The sequence below is a fragment of the Sinocyclocheilus anshuiensis genome, unplaced genomic scaffold (assembly GCF_001515605.1).
Source record: "Sinocyclocheilus anshuiensis isolate Anshui unplaced genomic scaffold, SAMN03320099.WGS_v1.1 scaffold1199, whole genome shotgun sequence".
Classification (NCBI taxonomy): domain Eukaryota; kingdom Metazoa; phylum Chordata; class Actinopteri; order Cypriniformes; family Cyprinidae; genus Sinocyclocheilus; species Sinocyclocheilus anshuiensis.
The window spans coordinates 566,686-580,322 of NW_015540934.1; the positions used below are offsets into that span (position 1 = coordinate 566,686).

Consider the following 13,637-nt stretch of genomic DNA (forward strand, 5'->3'; position numbering starts at 1 on the left):
AATTATAGGCCTATAATTAAAATTATTAACACTGCAGTCATCAATGAAAATTAAGAGCAGCTTTATTTCGTGCACAGATTTTCAAAAACAACCTGTTTAACGCGAAATACGTTTCTTCTCATGTTTTTCACTATACGGGCCACAAGAGAAATATTAAGGGAATAATTTAAGACAGTTATATATCATCATCAGCCTATATTGAAGTCATTTTGTCTCTTGTTGTCTCAGAGAATATGCGCCGTTAATGCAGCGTTAGAAAGCTCCGTCAGTTTTTTTACTTTCACTTTCTCTATAGTGAATTGACTGACGTTCACCGGCATAACTCTTGCGCACAGTTTGCGCTTTGCTTGCTTGTGTTGCTTGACCCCTCCCCCATAATATCAATCATTTATAGGCCACATATTAGGCCATTTTTTTTTTATGTTTATTTTTCAATGTTAATGAAAGTGACGCCAAAAATAAGGGAACATCACTAGGAAAAACTGTAAACTAAGCAAGTTTCTGATGGGCCCCGTCAAGCCCCGCCCTAGCGCCGCCACTGATTAGCCTAATTCGTTTTGGCTTGTTTAGCAACTTATATTTTTCATTCTTGTTTTCTTCTGAAACCGTTCAAAATAGCCTATAGGCTAGGTATTGTGTTTATTGTTTGTATATTATAACATTTTGCTTTATTTACCGGTGTTATTTATGAATGTAATAATGCGGTTTCTGCTTATGTGTTTAACCTAAACTACAACGTAGCATTAATGTAGACCTACATACCGGCATCTAAATATGATTTTATAATTTTATGCTATATAGACCTACCACATTACCCTCCACTGGATGTAGTATGAGCAGCAATAAACTACATTTTGGCATTTTATAATACTTCTGTGAATATTTTTGTGAAAGTAACTCAAAAGTAGTGTAATGCATTACAATTCAGAGACAGTAATATTGTAATGTAACTAATTACTTTCAAAAGACGGTAACTAGTAATATATAATGTATTACATTTTGGAAGTAACTTGCCCAACACTGGTTGCTACCATACTATTTTGTTGCCCTCCTGGCCATGTAAAGAATGAGGTTTGCCTAGATAGTGTCTATGATTAAAATTGCAGCTCTGCAATGATAAAGTTATTGCGTTTGTGTGTTTAGAGGCTTGCTGGTGTTCAGCCGCTTTGATATGTTTGCTGTTTCTTTGTTTTAGTCTTTAAAATAGGAAGGGCAGTTGTTTTTAAGTATTCCATTTTCAGGGAGCTTTTACTCTTGAGTAAAAAGTCTTTGAATGATATTGTTGTGTGATGCTATGCTGTTTGCATTAATGCAATTTCATTAGACATTGGGGGGGGGGCACTTCCTCAATATTTCACATTCTTAACGCTGCTCTGCTGCATTGTACATCTCTGTATGTTGTGCAAAATCCAGCATGATGCAGTTTTATTGATGAAAGAGCTCAAGGTAAGATACAGGCTAGCTAAACATTTTGGCACATTAGGCATGTGATTAGGAGTGAATGTATGCAGATTTTAAAACAAATATTAGAATTCAAATGCATTACAATAAATTCTAGTTCTTTTACTTTCTACTTACTGTCTAAAATCCCTTTTAAATCCTATAGTTCTATAGTCTTTGGCCTTTTGCGATCCCTTAGTCAAATTTCACAAGGCCCCCTAAAGTGTGAGGCCCTGTGTGGTCGCACACTTCGCACAGCCCCTGGAAACGGCTCCGCTTATAAGTATTCAGCTGGAGGATGAACTCTTTATAATGTGCATGAAAGAGTGCAGATAGGAAGTGTGATAGCTCTCACTGTGGCAGTAGCGGACGGGCTGAGGGTCTGTCTGGTTTGAAGCTGGATGTGCTGATGTGCTGTAGGGTGGAAGTATTTGCACTTGTCTCTGTTGCAGTTCCCCCTCACATGGTCCATGCACACAGTCACTGTGTTATCAGCGCTGTCGATCATCGTGCTGTCAGTGGGGTGAGCGAATCGACAGTCTGTCTCTCCTCTGCAGCAGCTGCCCCGCTGAAACTGCCTACACACCTTCACACACACAAATACACAGCAACATCTCTGCGCTTCCTCTGGCAATCATAAACTTCAATAGTAAAGCTTAATCAAACGAAACGGAGGTAATATATCAATTTATTTCTATATATGTCATTAGGGAATCTATTAACCTGCTCATAACTAACAATATGGCTGCACAAAACAAAAGTTCATTTATATTTTGAATAGGGATGTAACGATTCACTCAACTCACGATTCGATTCGATTCACGTTTTTTTCCTTGGTTTCCGCTGTAAACAAAGCATCGCTGCACTTATGAACTTTAATATGCGTTATACAGAGGCAAGATGAAAAGAAAAAATACCATCTCAACTTTTCTAAAGACAGTAAGTTCCCCTCAGACATACATTCATATAAACTCCTACCCCTAAATGAATCGCGATTTGTTTGGCATCTCAACCGATTTGAATCGTCACATATTTGAATCGATTTTCAACCGGCTCGCAGTTAATCGTTACATCCCTAATTTTGAATGAAGGTTAAGTGTTAAGTTTTCAGCAGACTATCTTTTATTTTTATATATTTCAGTTTTCATATTAATTTCTTAATTCATTTCATTTAATTTTTGTTTATTTTTTAGTCATTTTGTTATGTGCTTTTGTCATCTTTATTAGTTGTTTTTAATATTACTATTTAGGTTTCATTTATATTTATTTCGATTTTAGTTGTAGTTCAGTTTTAGTTTTTGTTTATTTCAAATTCAATTAATTTCCTTCAACTTAAAATTATTTTAGTTAGATGCCACATCAACGTTTAATTTTCACTTAGTTTTTCATCTAATATTTATATTTTATTTTATTTGAGCTTTATTTCAATTAACAAAAATGTTTTAATAGTTTTAGTTAACAATAATAATCCTGCTTCTGATTTTTTATTTTATTTTAATTTTTTATGAATTTTTGTAAATAATAATAATCTCAATAAAAAGTTAAAAGCATATTTAACGTTTGGTGGCTGGCAAATAGCAAACTATGAACGAACAAGTAACAAAACCAAATAAACCACAACTAGCTTTACACTGCTTTATTTACCTAAAGTTCCTTATTAATTAAAATCACATTCATGATCATAAAGAGGAACACAAAATGGCTCTCATGGATGCAAACAGGAATTACAGGTCCCCAGTTAAGCCAACAGGCTCATACACTTGACAGTATTCATTGTTTGTTGTCCTTGTAAATCAAATGGCTTAAAAACATAATAAACTGTGTTTTTTTTATATATATAAAAAAATGCCAGTAGTTTTTTGTGAGGGTTATGTTTATTGGTGGGGTTAGGGCATAGAATATATGATTAGCTCAGTATTGTCACGAATCCGGTTCGTGGTTTTCCGTCTGCTCGCCACCAGTTGTTGCCTTCCAATTACATTGACTCTCACACTACACAAACTGTTACATGTCACCCCGGACTACATTTCCCATCATCCATTGCACTGATTACACACACAGCTGCCACCAATCAAACACCCTACATAAACCATGGACTTCCTCTTCCTCACTGCCGAGTATTGTATTGCGTTTATCACTCTACAAGTGATAGCTACATTACGGATCCATTCCGAGTTTACTGATTCTAGTTTAGTCTTGTTCATAATCTGGTTACCTGAGTCTGTATTCTAGTCTGTTTATCTCGTCCTGTCTGTCTGTTGCCTGCCCTGGAATTATAGTCTGTCTTGGATTACCTCTTTATCGTCTGTCTGCCTGGATTACCCGTTTGCCTCGCCCTCGTTCGATTACGATTACGTTCGCTGTTGATTGACCCACGCCTGTTTACCGGACTTCTCTTGTGTCTTGACTGTGCTATATCTGTTTGCTTGCGTTAGACCCTGCCTGTTTCTAACCATGTCTTCAAATAAAGCCTTACATATGGATCCGCACGTTTCCTCTGCTCACTCCGTAACAAGTAAAAAACCATTACACCTATGGAGAATCCCTGTAAACCACATATACAAGTATGTAAGTGTGTATGTTTGTGTGTTTGTGTGTGTGTGTGTGTGTTGTTTTTATTGAATTATACCTCCATTTTGTCAGAGTGCAGCACTTTCTGATGAGAGGCGTGTGAGGTCTGTACTAATACTCGAGGGGCAGAGGGGACGATGACTTGATGGTTACTGGGAAGCATTTCAGTGTTGATCAGACCAATCCCATGAGAGACAGGCATGACATAGGGGGCGTAGCTGATCCCAGACCCCGCCCCCAAACTCTGAGTGACAGGAAATGAAGCCTGTAATGGCAAACAGCACAAAATCCAGTTTGACCAAAAATTTTAATTTTTATTTTTAAAAAACCTAATTACCTTTACAAGAGTAGAGCTGAAGGTACCAGCGTTACATCTGTTTTGCATATCACATGGAGGAGTAAATAAACTAAGAAAATGGGCAGGGCCAAACAGTGTGAGGGCCTTACCAATGACGACAGGCTGGATCCAGGCAGCACAAAATGCATTTGCTGTAACATTCTAGCCATTTTTTGTTGAATCGTATTATTTCTTCCATTAATCTCAAGCTGAGCCTTGAGGTGAGATGGAGGGTGAAGATATTTACAGCTTTCTCTCAAACACTGACCCTGAGAGCAAACACAAACACATAGTAATATACATCTGAGACACATTCAACTTGTGAAAAAGAAGTATGCTTAATTGTATTGAATGTGCACTAGTGTAAAAACAGTGCTTGCATATACTATAATACTAATGGAATAAAAGACCACTTAAGTGTAAAGACAGACAATTCCATGACTCTTTCATAAAGTGCACTTTGTAATAATATCATATTAAATGTTTTACTTTAAAGTTTTAATCATTATGTTTTAATGAACTTTTGTCATGCATTAAAAGAAGTACACTTATTTTGATGTGTTGACTAATGGACTAAAGCACATGTAAAGTACTTGATTATAACTGTGGTTATAATTATAACTGTATTACTGTGTTATAATTATAATTGTAGTCTGTTATTAAATATTACTTTTAAAGTTAATATATTTTATACTAAATTGCAACTTCATTTGTATTTACTACAACTGTACTTAAGTCCTACTTAAGCGGGTCAAAAATACTCTAAAGTTCAGCTAATTGCATTTAATATAAATGTAAACTATAGAACAGCTTAATTTAATTGCACTTAACATGCAGTTAAGCATTCAAAACATTACATTCAGTTTGCACTTAAGCATATTCTTTTAAAAGTATGTTATTTCTGTAATAAGTACTCTTAAGACACTTAACACTATGCTCTATAATCATTGTATCTCAACTACAGTTAACACTTGCTTAATAATCATCCAATATGATAACACCTGCTATTTAATAATTCTATAAGTCCACACTAAACTACAGAAAATTCCTCCTACAGTCATGCAAACTAAAATAGTTACACACTGGTCTATTAATTATACTGTCTTTATTTCAGTGAGGTCTTAAAAGTCTGATTGGAGCCAATAGAGAAAGAAGCTAATAAAAGGATAGGATTAAGAATGCTAGATAACGCTCTTATGGATCATGATATTCTCCTGTTCAGTATTTGATGTGAATATATATTTAATGTGATTGAATACTACATATTATTACAGCATTTGTTCCTGTGAATGGAGTTCATTACCTTGAGAAAGTCAAAGCATGCGATGACGTGGCCGTTGTCGACATGGCAGCTCTTGGGTGGGTGTGCGAACTTACACTCTGAGTCTCTGCGTGAGCAGCTGCCTCTCTGAAACTGCCGACACACCTCCAGCGTCAGCCATGTAACATCACGCACAGCCGGCAATGCCACTGACATTTTACCCACAATGCCTCAGAGACCGTGGTGCTGTGGTGTAGAGTCACTGATGGTAAAAGCAGAGGTGATTGTTGAGATGTCAATCACGCCGCAGTATAACAGCCATACTGTCAACCCAGCATGTTTAACAGTGCTGATGCCAGTGACGAAACTATGATGGAAAGTATGGAGGAACGATGTGTGAGTTGAAGGAATGGAGAAATAAGCATTCGAAACAAAAGAGCTTCTGGACGGTTGTGCTGAAGAGAATCTGCAGAGGAAAACACAGAAGACGCGTCTGATGAATGCCAATATATAAAGAGACTTACAAATAAGGAGCCAACAATATTAGCATGACAGTTTTACCTCTGCGTGAGGTCGCCATCAGCTGAATTCAGAGCTTTGACTTTGATTAATCACACCTGCTTATAATTTCCTCTGAATCATGCCATAATCATCCGTCATTTACTCTTATGATATCTTGCCATTTTTTTCATTGCCATTTTCATATGCTTATATATTTGTTTACTGACTTTTACACTCTCAGAAAAATGGTACAAAGCTGTCACTGGGGTGGTACTCTAATGTACAAAAACTAAAGGTGCACCTTTGTACCTTATTTATATCTAAATGGTACATAAAGGTACATATTAGTGCTTTAAAAGTATGTATTATTACCTAAAGTGCACATGTTAGTAGCTTTTGAAAGGGTACAACCCCAGTGATAGTTTTTTTTTTTGTCTGAGAGTGTATGGATTTTGTTTTGGTTCATGTGACCCATGAAAGTATTTCCTGAATGATGATTTTGGATGTTTCTGGACTTTGACTATTACATATTTGCTTACAATGCAAATAATGGCATCTCAATCCAACTTTATTAAAGCTGAAATATTTAAATAATGAATTGCAACTTGAATATTTGTAATTTGCCATGAAAAACACAGCATTACTGTGTGTGAATGGTGTATTTGAGAGCATCCAGGTATGGGTGCTTATGTGTAGTGACCTAATCTGATGTTGTTTTTCAGTTCATATGTGTTGTTGTTTGAAGTGTGTGTTCCCTTGTGAGAAAGAAGTTTGCTTAACTGTACTGAATGTTCTTTTGTAATCCACTTCAAATCTTTTTTTTTTTAAACTGTACTTGCAGATAATATATTTATGAAATAAAAAGCCACTTAAGTGAACTTGAAGTGAGACACTTTCATGACTATGTTTCTTAACACACTTTTAAAAAGTGCACTTTGTAATAATATTAAACGTTTTACTTTAAAGTATATTTTAAATTATTATGTTTTAATCTTTTGTAGTGCTTTAAAGAAGATGTGTTGACTAACATACTAAAGTACATGCATGTAAAGACTTGTTCATAATTTTAATTAATAATAATTTAAGCATGTTATTCAATATTACATTTAGGGATATTCTATATACTACATACTAAACTCCAATGTTGTTGCAAATGCGTAATTACAAATATATGATATATATGAAATAAATGACATTAAAGTATTTTTTGTTTACCATAAATGCTCAGTACATTCGGCTTTAACGATATTTCAAATACAATAGAAGTAATTATTAAATTAATTATAAGGATATAACAATGATAATTAGGTATTTTTAATATAAATTTAAACTACAAAACATTTTCATATAATTGAAATTAACATGCAGTTAAGTGAAAATAGCACATTCGATCTGTTACTATTTTATACGCGTTACATTTTATTTGTCACTGTTATTTATTCTTCAAGGCCTAAAGGTCTTTGTTGTTTGAGACAAGTATCAACACTGGCGTTATTAGCACTGTCTATAAGTAAAAAAAATAATAATCAAAAGACATACAGTATAAAGGTATTTGAATTTATGTGCATTCATTTTAGGTTTGGTGGTTTCAATAAATGAGTGCATTGTCGACAGTTTCACGTCAGGACATCCTTTTACTACCCCCCTCAAAAACAATATAAAGAGCTCCTCTTGCTATTCATTTGATTAATTTGGTGACTTTGCAAACTTTGTCATGCAGTCTTTGTCAAATATTATTATGTGCATGTATAATAAAGTAATACATAATGCCATTGCCATGCTTTTGTCGGCGTTACCGCCCGAACTGATCGCAATGCACGCGCAAGTAGCTAAATAGTAACAATAAGCCAAAAACAGCATTCATTTGTGAACTTTATAAAATATTCATACATGTATGAGAGTTTGTAAACTCACTAGATGTCGATCGTCTGTTCGGAAAGATTCCATAAAGCTTAATTGCATTATTAAAACGGCATCCTATATATTGCATAAGTTGCATAATGGATAATGGAGAAAATCAAACCTGAACACCTGCTTATGACAGTCACGAATCCGCACTGATCACGAGAAGCACAGCACGACTGCGTTTCTCTCCCTGTCAACAAGCACGTGACAGCTGGATGTTTATCAGAAGAACAGACCTACTGTCAATCACAGGCAGATCATTCTGTTGTCAAAGCGTATTATACTATATAATCGATTACGAAATGCGGTCAAATATAGAGTGCATTTGCCTGTGATTGCGGTGATGCTGAGCGCTGCTCTGGGACTCCCCGCAGGTGCTGCTTGGTTTGATCTGAGCGAATGTCCCGCGTTGCCCAGGCAACAGTGACGCTGATACAGAGAGAAGAATTTAAAGGGGTCATATGATGCGATTTCAATTGTTCCTTTCTCTTTGGAGTGTTACAAGCTCTTGGTGCATAAAGAAGATCTGTAAAGTTGCAAAGACTAAAGTCTCAAATCCAAAGAGATATTCTTTATAAAAGTTAAGAGTCAGCCACGCCTACCTAAAACGGCTCATTCTAACTAATGTTATTTTTAGCAGCATCATATGACCCCTTTAAGGATGAACTAGACCTCAAGCAATAGCCTATTTTTGAGTTGTATACTGTCCAGATAGGCTACCTATAAACGGAGAGGATACATAACTGTTTCCTGCGACATCCTTAAAATTTCTGATCTCGGCACACAGAATCACTGCGAAAGCGATTTTTCATAAGTTCATAAACATCGTGCAGTAGTATCTGTTTACAGCCACTAGATAGAGGCAGTTGTTCAATGTATAAATAAATAAGAAATAGTGCAGTGCCGTCCGTGGAGATCAGTGAGGGTGATTCATTTTGTGCTCAGACAATTACTGCTAACATTCATCAGGGCAGGACTTCTTTGTAGAAATATGCACTGTACAGACTGTAAACCTACTGTCTTTTGACACAGAGTGATATACTAGCATCATTGTACTGATCTGTTGAGATATGTGCTTACGGATACACAACATAAGAGACCATAAACATTATAACATTTAGGGTTTTACAACACTATTTCCAAGAATTCACTCTGAGATTCACGTTCAGATGTTACTCCCAACAAATTGATATGCTAAAATGAAATGAAGTTCATTGCCCTAAAAAATTATGAAATGATCATCTCTTTAAAAACTTGGCTGCAGTATAAGGAATTTAAAAAATAATTATTATAATATAGTGCATATTACAGTGCATGTTCAGTTATTAAAATTGTATAAAAAAACATCCCTATAATTGTGACTTATGCAAAACATCTATACAATAAATCAACAGCTTAAACTTCATTCTAAATAACAACTTTACAGTCCTCAACAGTTCCCACGAGTTTCCAAATGAACAGGACTGGTCAGAATTGAATCATAACAGTTGTTAAACAAATCTTGTTGAAATGGGGTCAGCACTGCTTTAATATTTGGTTATGAAGCCCTGCTCTACAATTGCAGTGAATTTTACAGTGTGAATTATTACCACTACTGTAAATAAAGTATAAACAGAAACATAGAACACATAAAATGTTACAATAAAGTAATATTCAATTTTACTTTTTTGCCATGAAAATGTAGCACTATAAATTCTAAAACCCCTGCAAAAGCTGTAAAAGATTATTTAAACCGTTTTGCAGCTTAATAGGGATTAAGAATTAATATTAAATAATTCGAATTTAAAGAATTTTTACAGAAGAGTTAATACGCTTCACATTTCTGCTTTTAAATTATCCAAAAATGGTCTCTAATCATTTCCATTGTATATGCTATACATAATTTGATTGATTGATTGATTGTCTTTTTAAGGAAAATGTGGGTTGAGTTGAAATCATTTCTTGTGCTAATTTATTGCTAATTAAGTAACCAAACAGTTGATGATAGCCATTGACTTGCATATTATGGAGAAAAAAAAATACTAGTCCGTGGCTAGAAGTCAATGGCTACCATCAACTGTTTGGTTACCAACATTCTTCAAAATATCTCCTTTTGTGTTCAACAGAAAAAAGAAACTTACACAGGTTTGGAATGACATGAGCATGAGTAAATGATGACAGAGATGTCATTTTTGGATGGATTATCCCTTTAATATTCGTTTACTACCTGAATTAGTTAATAAAATAGTGGTGGTACCATAAACAAACAAGTAAAAATACAAGTGATATAAGCAATTTAACCTCTTAATGTGGCCTCTAAAAGTTTATGCATGGTAACTGATCAAACATGTGTGTGTGTGTGTGTGTGTGTGTGTGTAACATGCCGAGTTTTTCTTTACTGTGTACAGTAGTTATGATGCAGCACACAAGGTTGAGTTGTTGCAGACTGTCTAAAACCTACAAAGCTTTCAGCCATGCTGTGAATCACTGCAGAGAGAAGTGTGTGTGTGTGTGTGAGAGAGAGGGAGAGAGATGCATTGATAGAATGTTTCTTTACTATGGACACTGGTTGTAATTTTCTTTGGTTTGCTGGTGAATTATACCCGAGGTTGCCTTGCAACGTTTCAAATCTTCCTTTGATGTCTGCTTGGCTATATATAGATAATTTGTTAGGTATGATGAAGGCATGACAGTTACGATCGTGGCTTCAACAATGTTTACAATGAGAGCTCATCTTGTCTGTGGAAATTACCGCACCATAAAATGAATTCACCAATGTGACAACATCATGATGTTTGGGTTTGTCAGTTTTGTGTGAATAGAGAGGTCCAAAAAGGCATTTGAACAATTCTCAAATTCTGTTCAAATAATTCTGAAGGTTTTTGTGTTAGAAAACAAAGCACCAGATAAAGTAGAATCTATGCTCAAATGTTAATGAACTGTTTGACTTGTTATTTTGGTGCATGAAGTCAATTCTCCACAAGTTCACACAGGTCCTAGCAGCTTTGCACATCACATTAAAAGGACCCCAAAATGAAGATTCTCTCATCATTTATTCACCATCATGTCGTTCCAAACCTGTATGACTTTCTTTCTCCTGCAAAACAGGAAAGAAGATATTTGGAGAAATGCTACAACTGTTTTTTTTTTTTTTCTGTTTTTTTTCCATACAAAGAAAAACAGCACGGGGCCCCAATGACTTTCACTTTATGGACAAAAAAAGACAAAAGAAAGAAAGTTCCGCAAAAGAAAGAAAGTTTGGGACGACATGAGGGTTAGTAAATGATGACAGAATTTTCATTTTTAGTTAAATTATCCCCAATCTATGAACATGTTCCATTAACGCTTGACATCAAAAAAGTGTTGCAATATTTTAAGTGTACTTGAAGAGTTCACCTTCATGACTAAGTATTTTAACACACTTAAGTACCGTTTTAAAAAGTGCACTTTGTAATGTTGTAAAAATTAAAAGTTTTACTTTAAAGTAACTTTTAAATCATTATGTTTTAATAATATTTTATCTTTACAGAAATACACTTATTTTGAAGTATTGGCTAACCTCAAAGCACATGTAACTAAAGTACTTGATTACAATTTTATTATAATGTAGTGTGCTTTTCAATATTACATTTAAAGTTAATATATTTTAAATATACTAAATAGCAACATCATTATTACAAGTGTGTAATAACTAATATATTGAAATACATGACATGCAAGTTTGAAAAGAAATGTCATTTAAGTTTATTATAGTAATATATTTATATGCTTGTCAGTACACAATAAATACTTAAATGTAACATTTTGGGTTTTGAAGAATTCAAAGGGCAGAGGAGGCAATGGGATGGTGACCCCACATCATTTCACAAATGCAGTCCAATTGCACTTGTACACACCTGTGTAGATGGCAACATTACCATATAGGGAGCGGTACAGCAGATCTCTTTTGTTTTCATGGTGAAAACAAGTTCACACAGACAAACTTTTGTCTGGTGAGAATAATCTTGTTATCAAGTCAATAAAAAAGCACCTCATTGATCAAAGAGAGACAGCACATCAGTTTACATAAGCACCAGCAGACATTAATCTCCAGACTTCCGCATACTGCAGGCCTGTGAGTGTATGTGTGGGACCTGAGAAACGTATATGAGATTGAAAAAAAGTTTGACATGCAGGTACATTTCTCTCCACCAAAACCAACCAAAACGCTTTTTTTTTCTTATTTGAGAACATCCTGTTGTCCTACATTTTAGAGTTAAAAGCAGTACTTATTGAGTGCTTACATAAACATCTTTATATCATAATATGCTCCAAATGTGTCTGTATTATTTCCAAATATGGCAAATGGAACATCAACCCGCACAGCAATACAGCTCGCAGCTGTCAGTGTGATCCACTGTTTGCTGTTTCTGAATATTAGAAAGCAGGGCTTTTTATTAAAGGCTGTAATGAGCAATAAGGGTTTATCTAAATCTGCTTAAATGGGGGATATAAGTAACTCATCGCTTCTTGAACACAAGAGAGAGAGAAGGAGAGAATGTTTAATCATTAATTAATAGTTGCATTAAGTGTTTTCAAAGAAACTCAGCACATCCTGTAGCACAGGAAATGAAATGCTGACATGGGTCAAAATCAATGTTGTCATTTATCTATTGATATTCAGACCGAAAAGCACAATTGTGAATGTGATTACTTTTATATAACAGCTTGATAAAAATAAGTTCATATTGAGTACCTTAGAAACAATATTGCCTGTGACGTTGTCAGTTTTTGCGAAGGCAAAAGAGAATCAACCACGCAACACTGTTTTAGCATTTTGTTCTTGAATGAACTGATTTTGAACAAATTGGTTGGGTGAACGATTCAATGATTCACTCACAATGAACACAGACAAGCGGCGTGATACAAACACTGAACAGTCCCAGCATTGTTGGACTGTATATCAGCACACCTGTAATGCCGTTAATCGGCCAATTAAAAATATGGACTGGAACTAACTGTTTTTTAATACATATATCATTAGGTAGTCACCAGGCACAACCTCACACATGTTGTCCTATATCCATATGTAGTGTTCATTTAGGGCCAGGTTTACTAAACAGGGTAAATTTGCATGAGAGCACAATCCTAAAAAAGTGCCAATGGAAGTGGAAAGTTCTGCTGATGATCTACTGACAATGTGCAAATGAAGGAACACAGACACAGCCAGATCATTTTCATAATGACCAATCTATCAAGAGTAACGTAAATTAGCATTGGGTCACAAACAAGCAGAGCTGATGATGATCAGGTGTGGGTAATGTAAGAACAACATAGGCACAAAATGGGTTAAAGATATAGTTCACCCAAAAATTAAAATTGCCCCATGATTTACTCACCCTCAAGCCATCCCAGGTGCATATGACTTTCTTCTTTCAGACGAATACAATCAGAGTTATGTTAAAAAATGTCCTGGCTCTTCCAAGCTTTATAATGGCAGTGAATGGGTGTTGAGATTTTGAAGCAGAATAAAGTGCATCCATCCATCATAAAAAGTGCTCCACACGTGGGATTAATAAAGGCCTTCTGAAGCGAAGCGATGCGCTTGTGTAAGAAAAATGTCCATATTTAAAACTTTATAAACTGTAATCTCTAGCTTCCGCT

At 35.1% G+C, this 13,637-nt stretch overlaps 1 protein-coding gene across 1 annotated transcript in view; it reads right to left on the reverse strand.

Annotated features, from left to right (window-relative positions):
- The window catches only part of LOC107689515 (muscleblind-like protein 2), a 12,057-nt gene extending 6,648 nt beyond the window's left edge, over positions 1-5,409 (reverse strand). Inside the window, exons 1-4 of the mRNA XM_016487520.1 lie at positions 5,404-5,409; positions 4,459-4,617; positions 4,070-4,276; positions 1,796-2,026 (exon numbers count right to left, since the gene is read on the reverse strand). Coding sequence (XP_016343006.1) covers positions 1,796-2,026; positions 4,070-4,276; positions 4,459-4,617; positions 5,404-5,409 — 603 coding nt within the window. The remainder of the gene's footprint in view (positions 1-1,795; positions 2,027-4,069; positions 4,277-4,458; positions 4,618-5,403) is intronic.
- Positions 5,410-13,637: the final 8,228 nt, after the last annotated feature.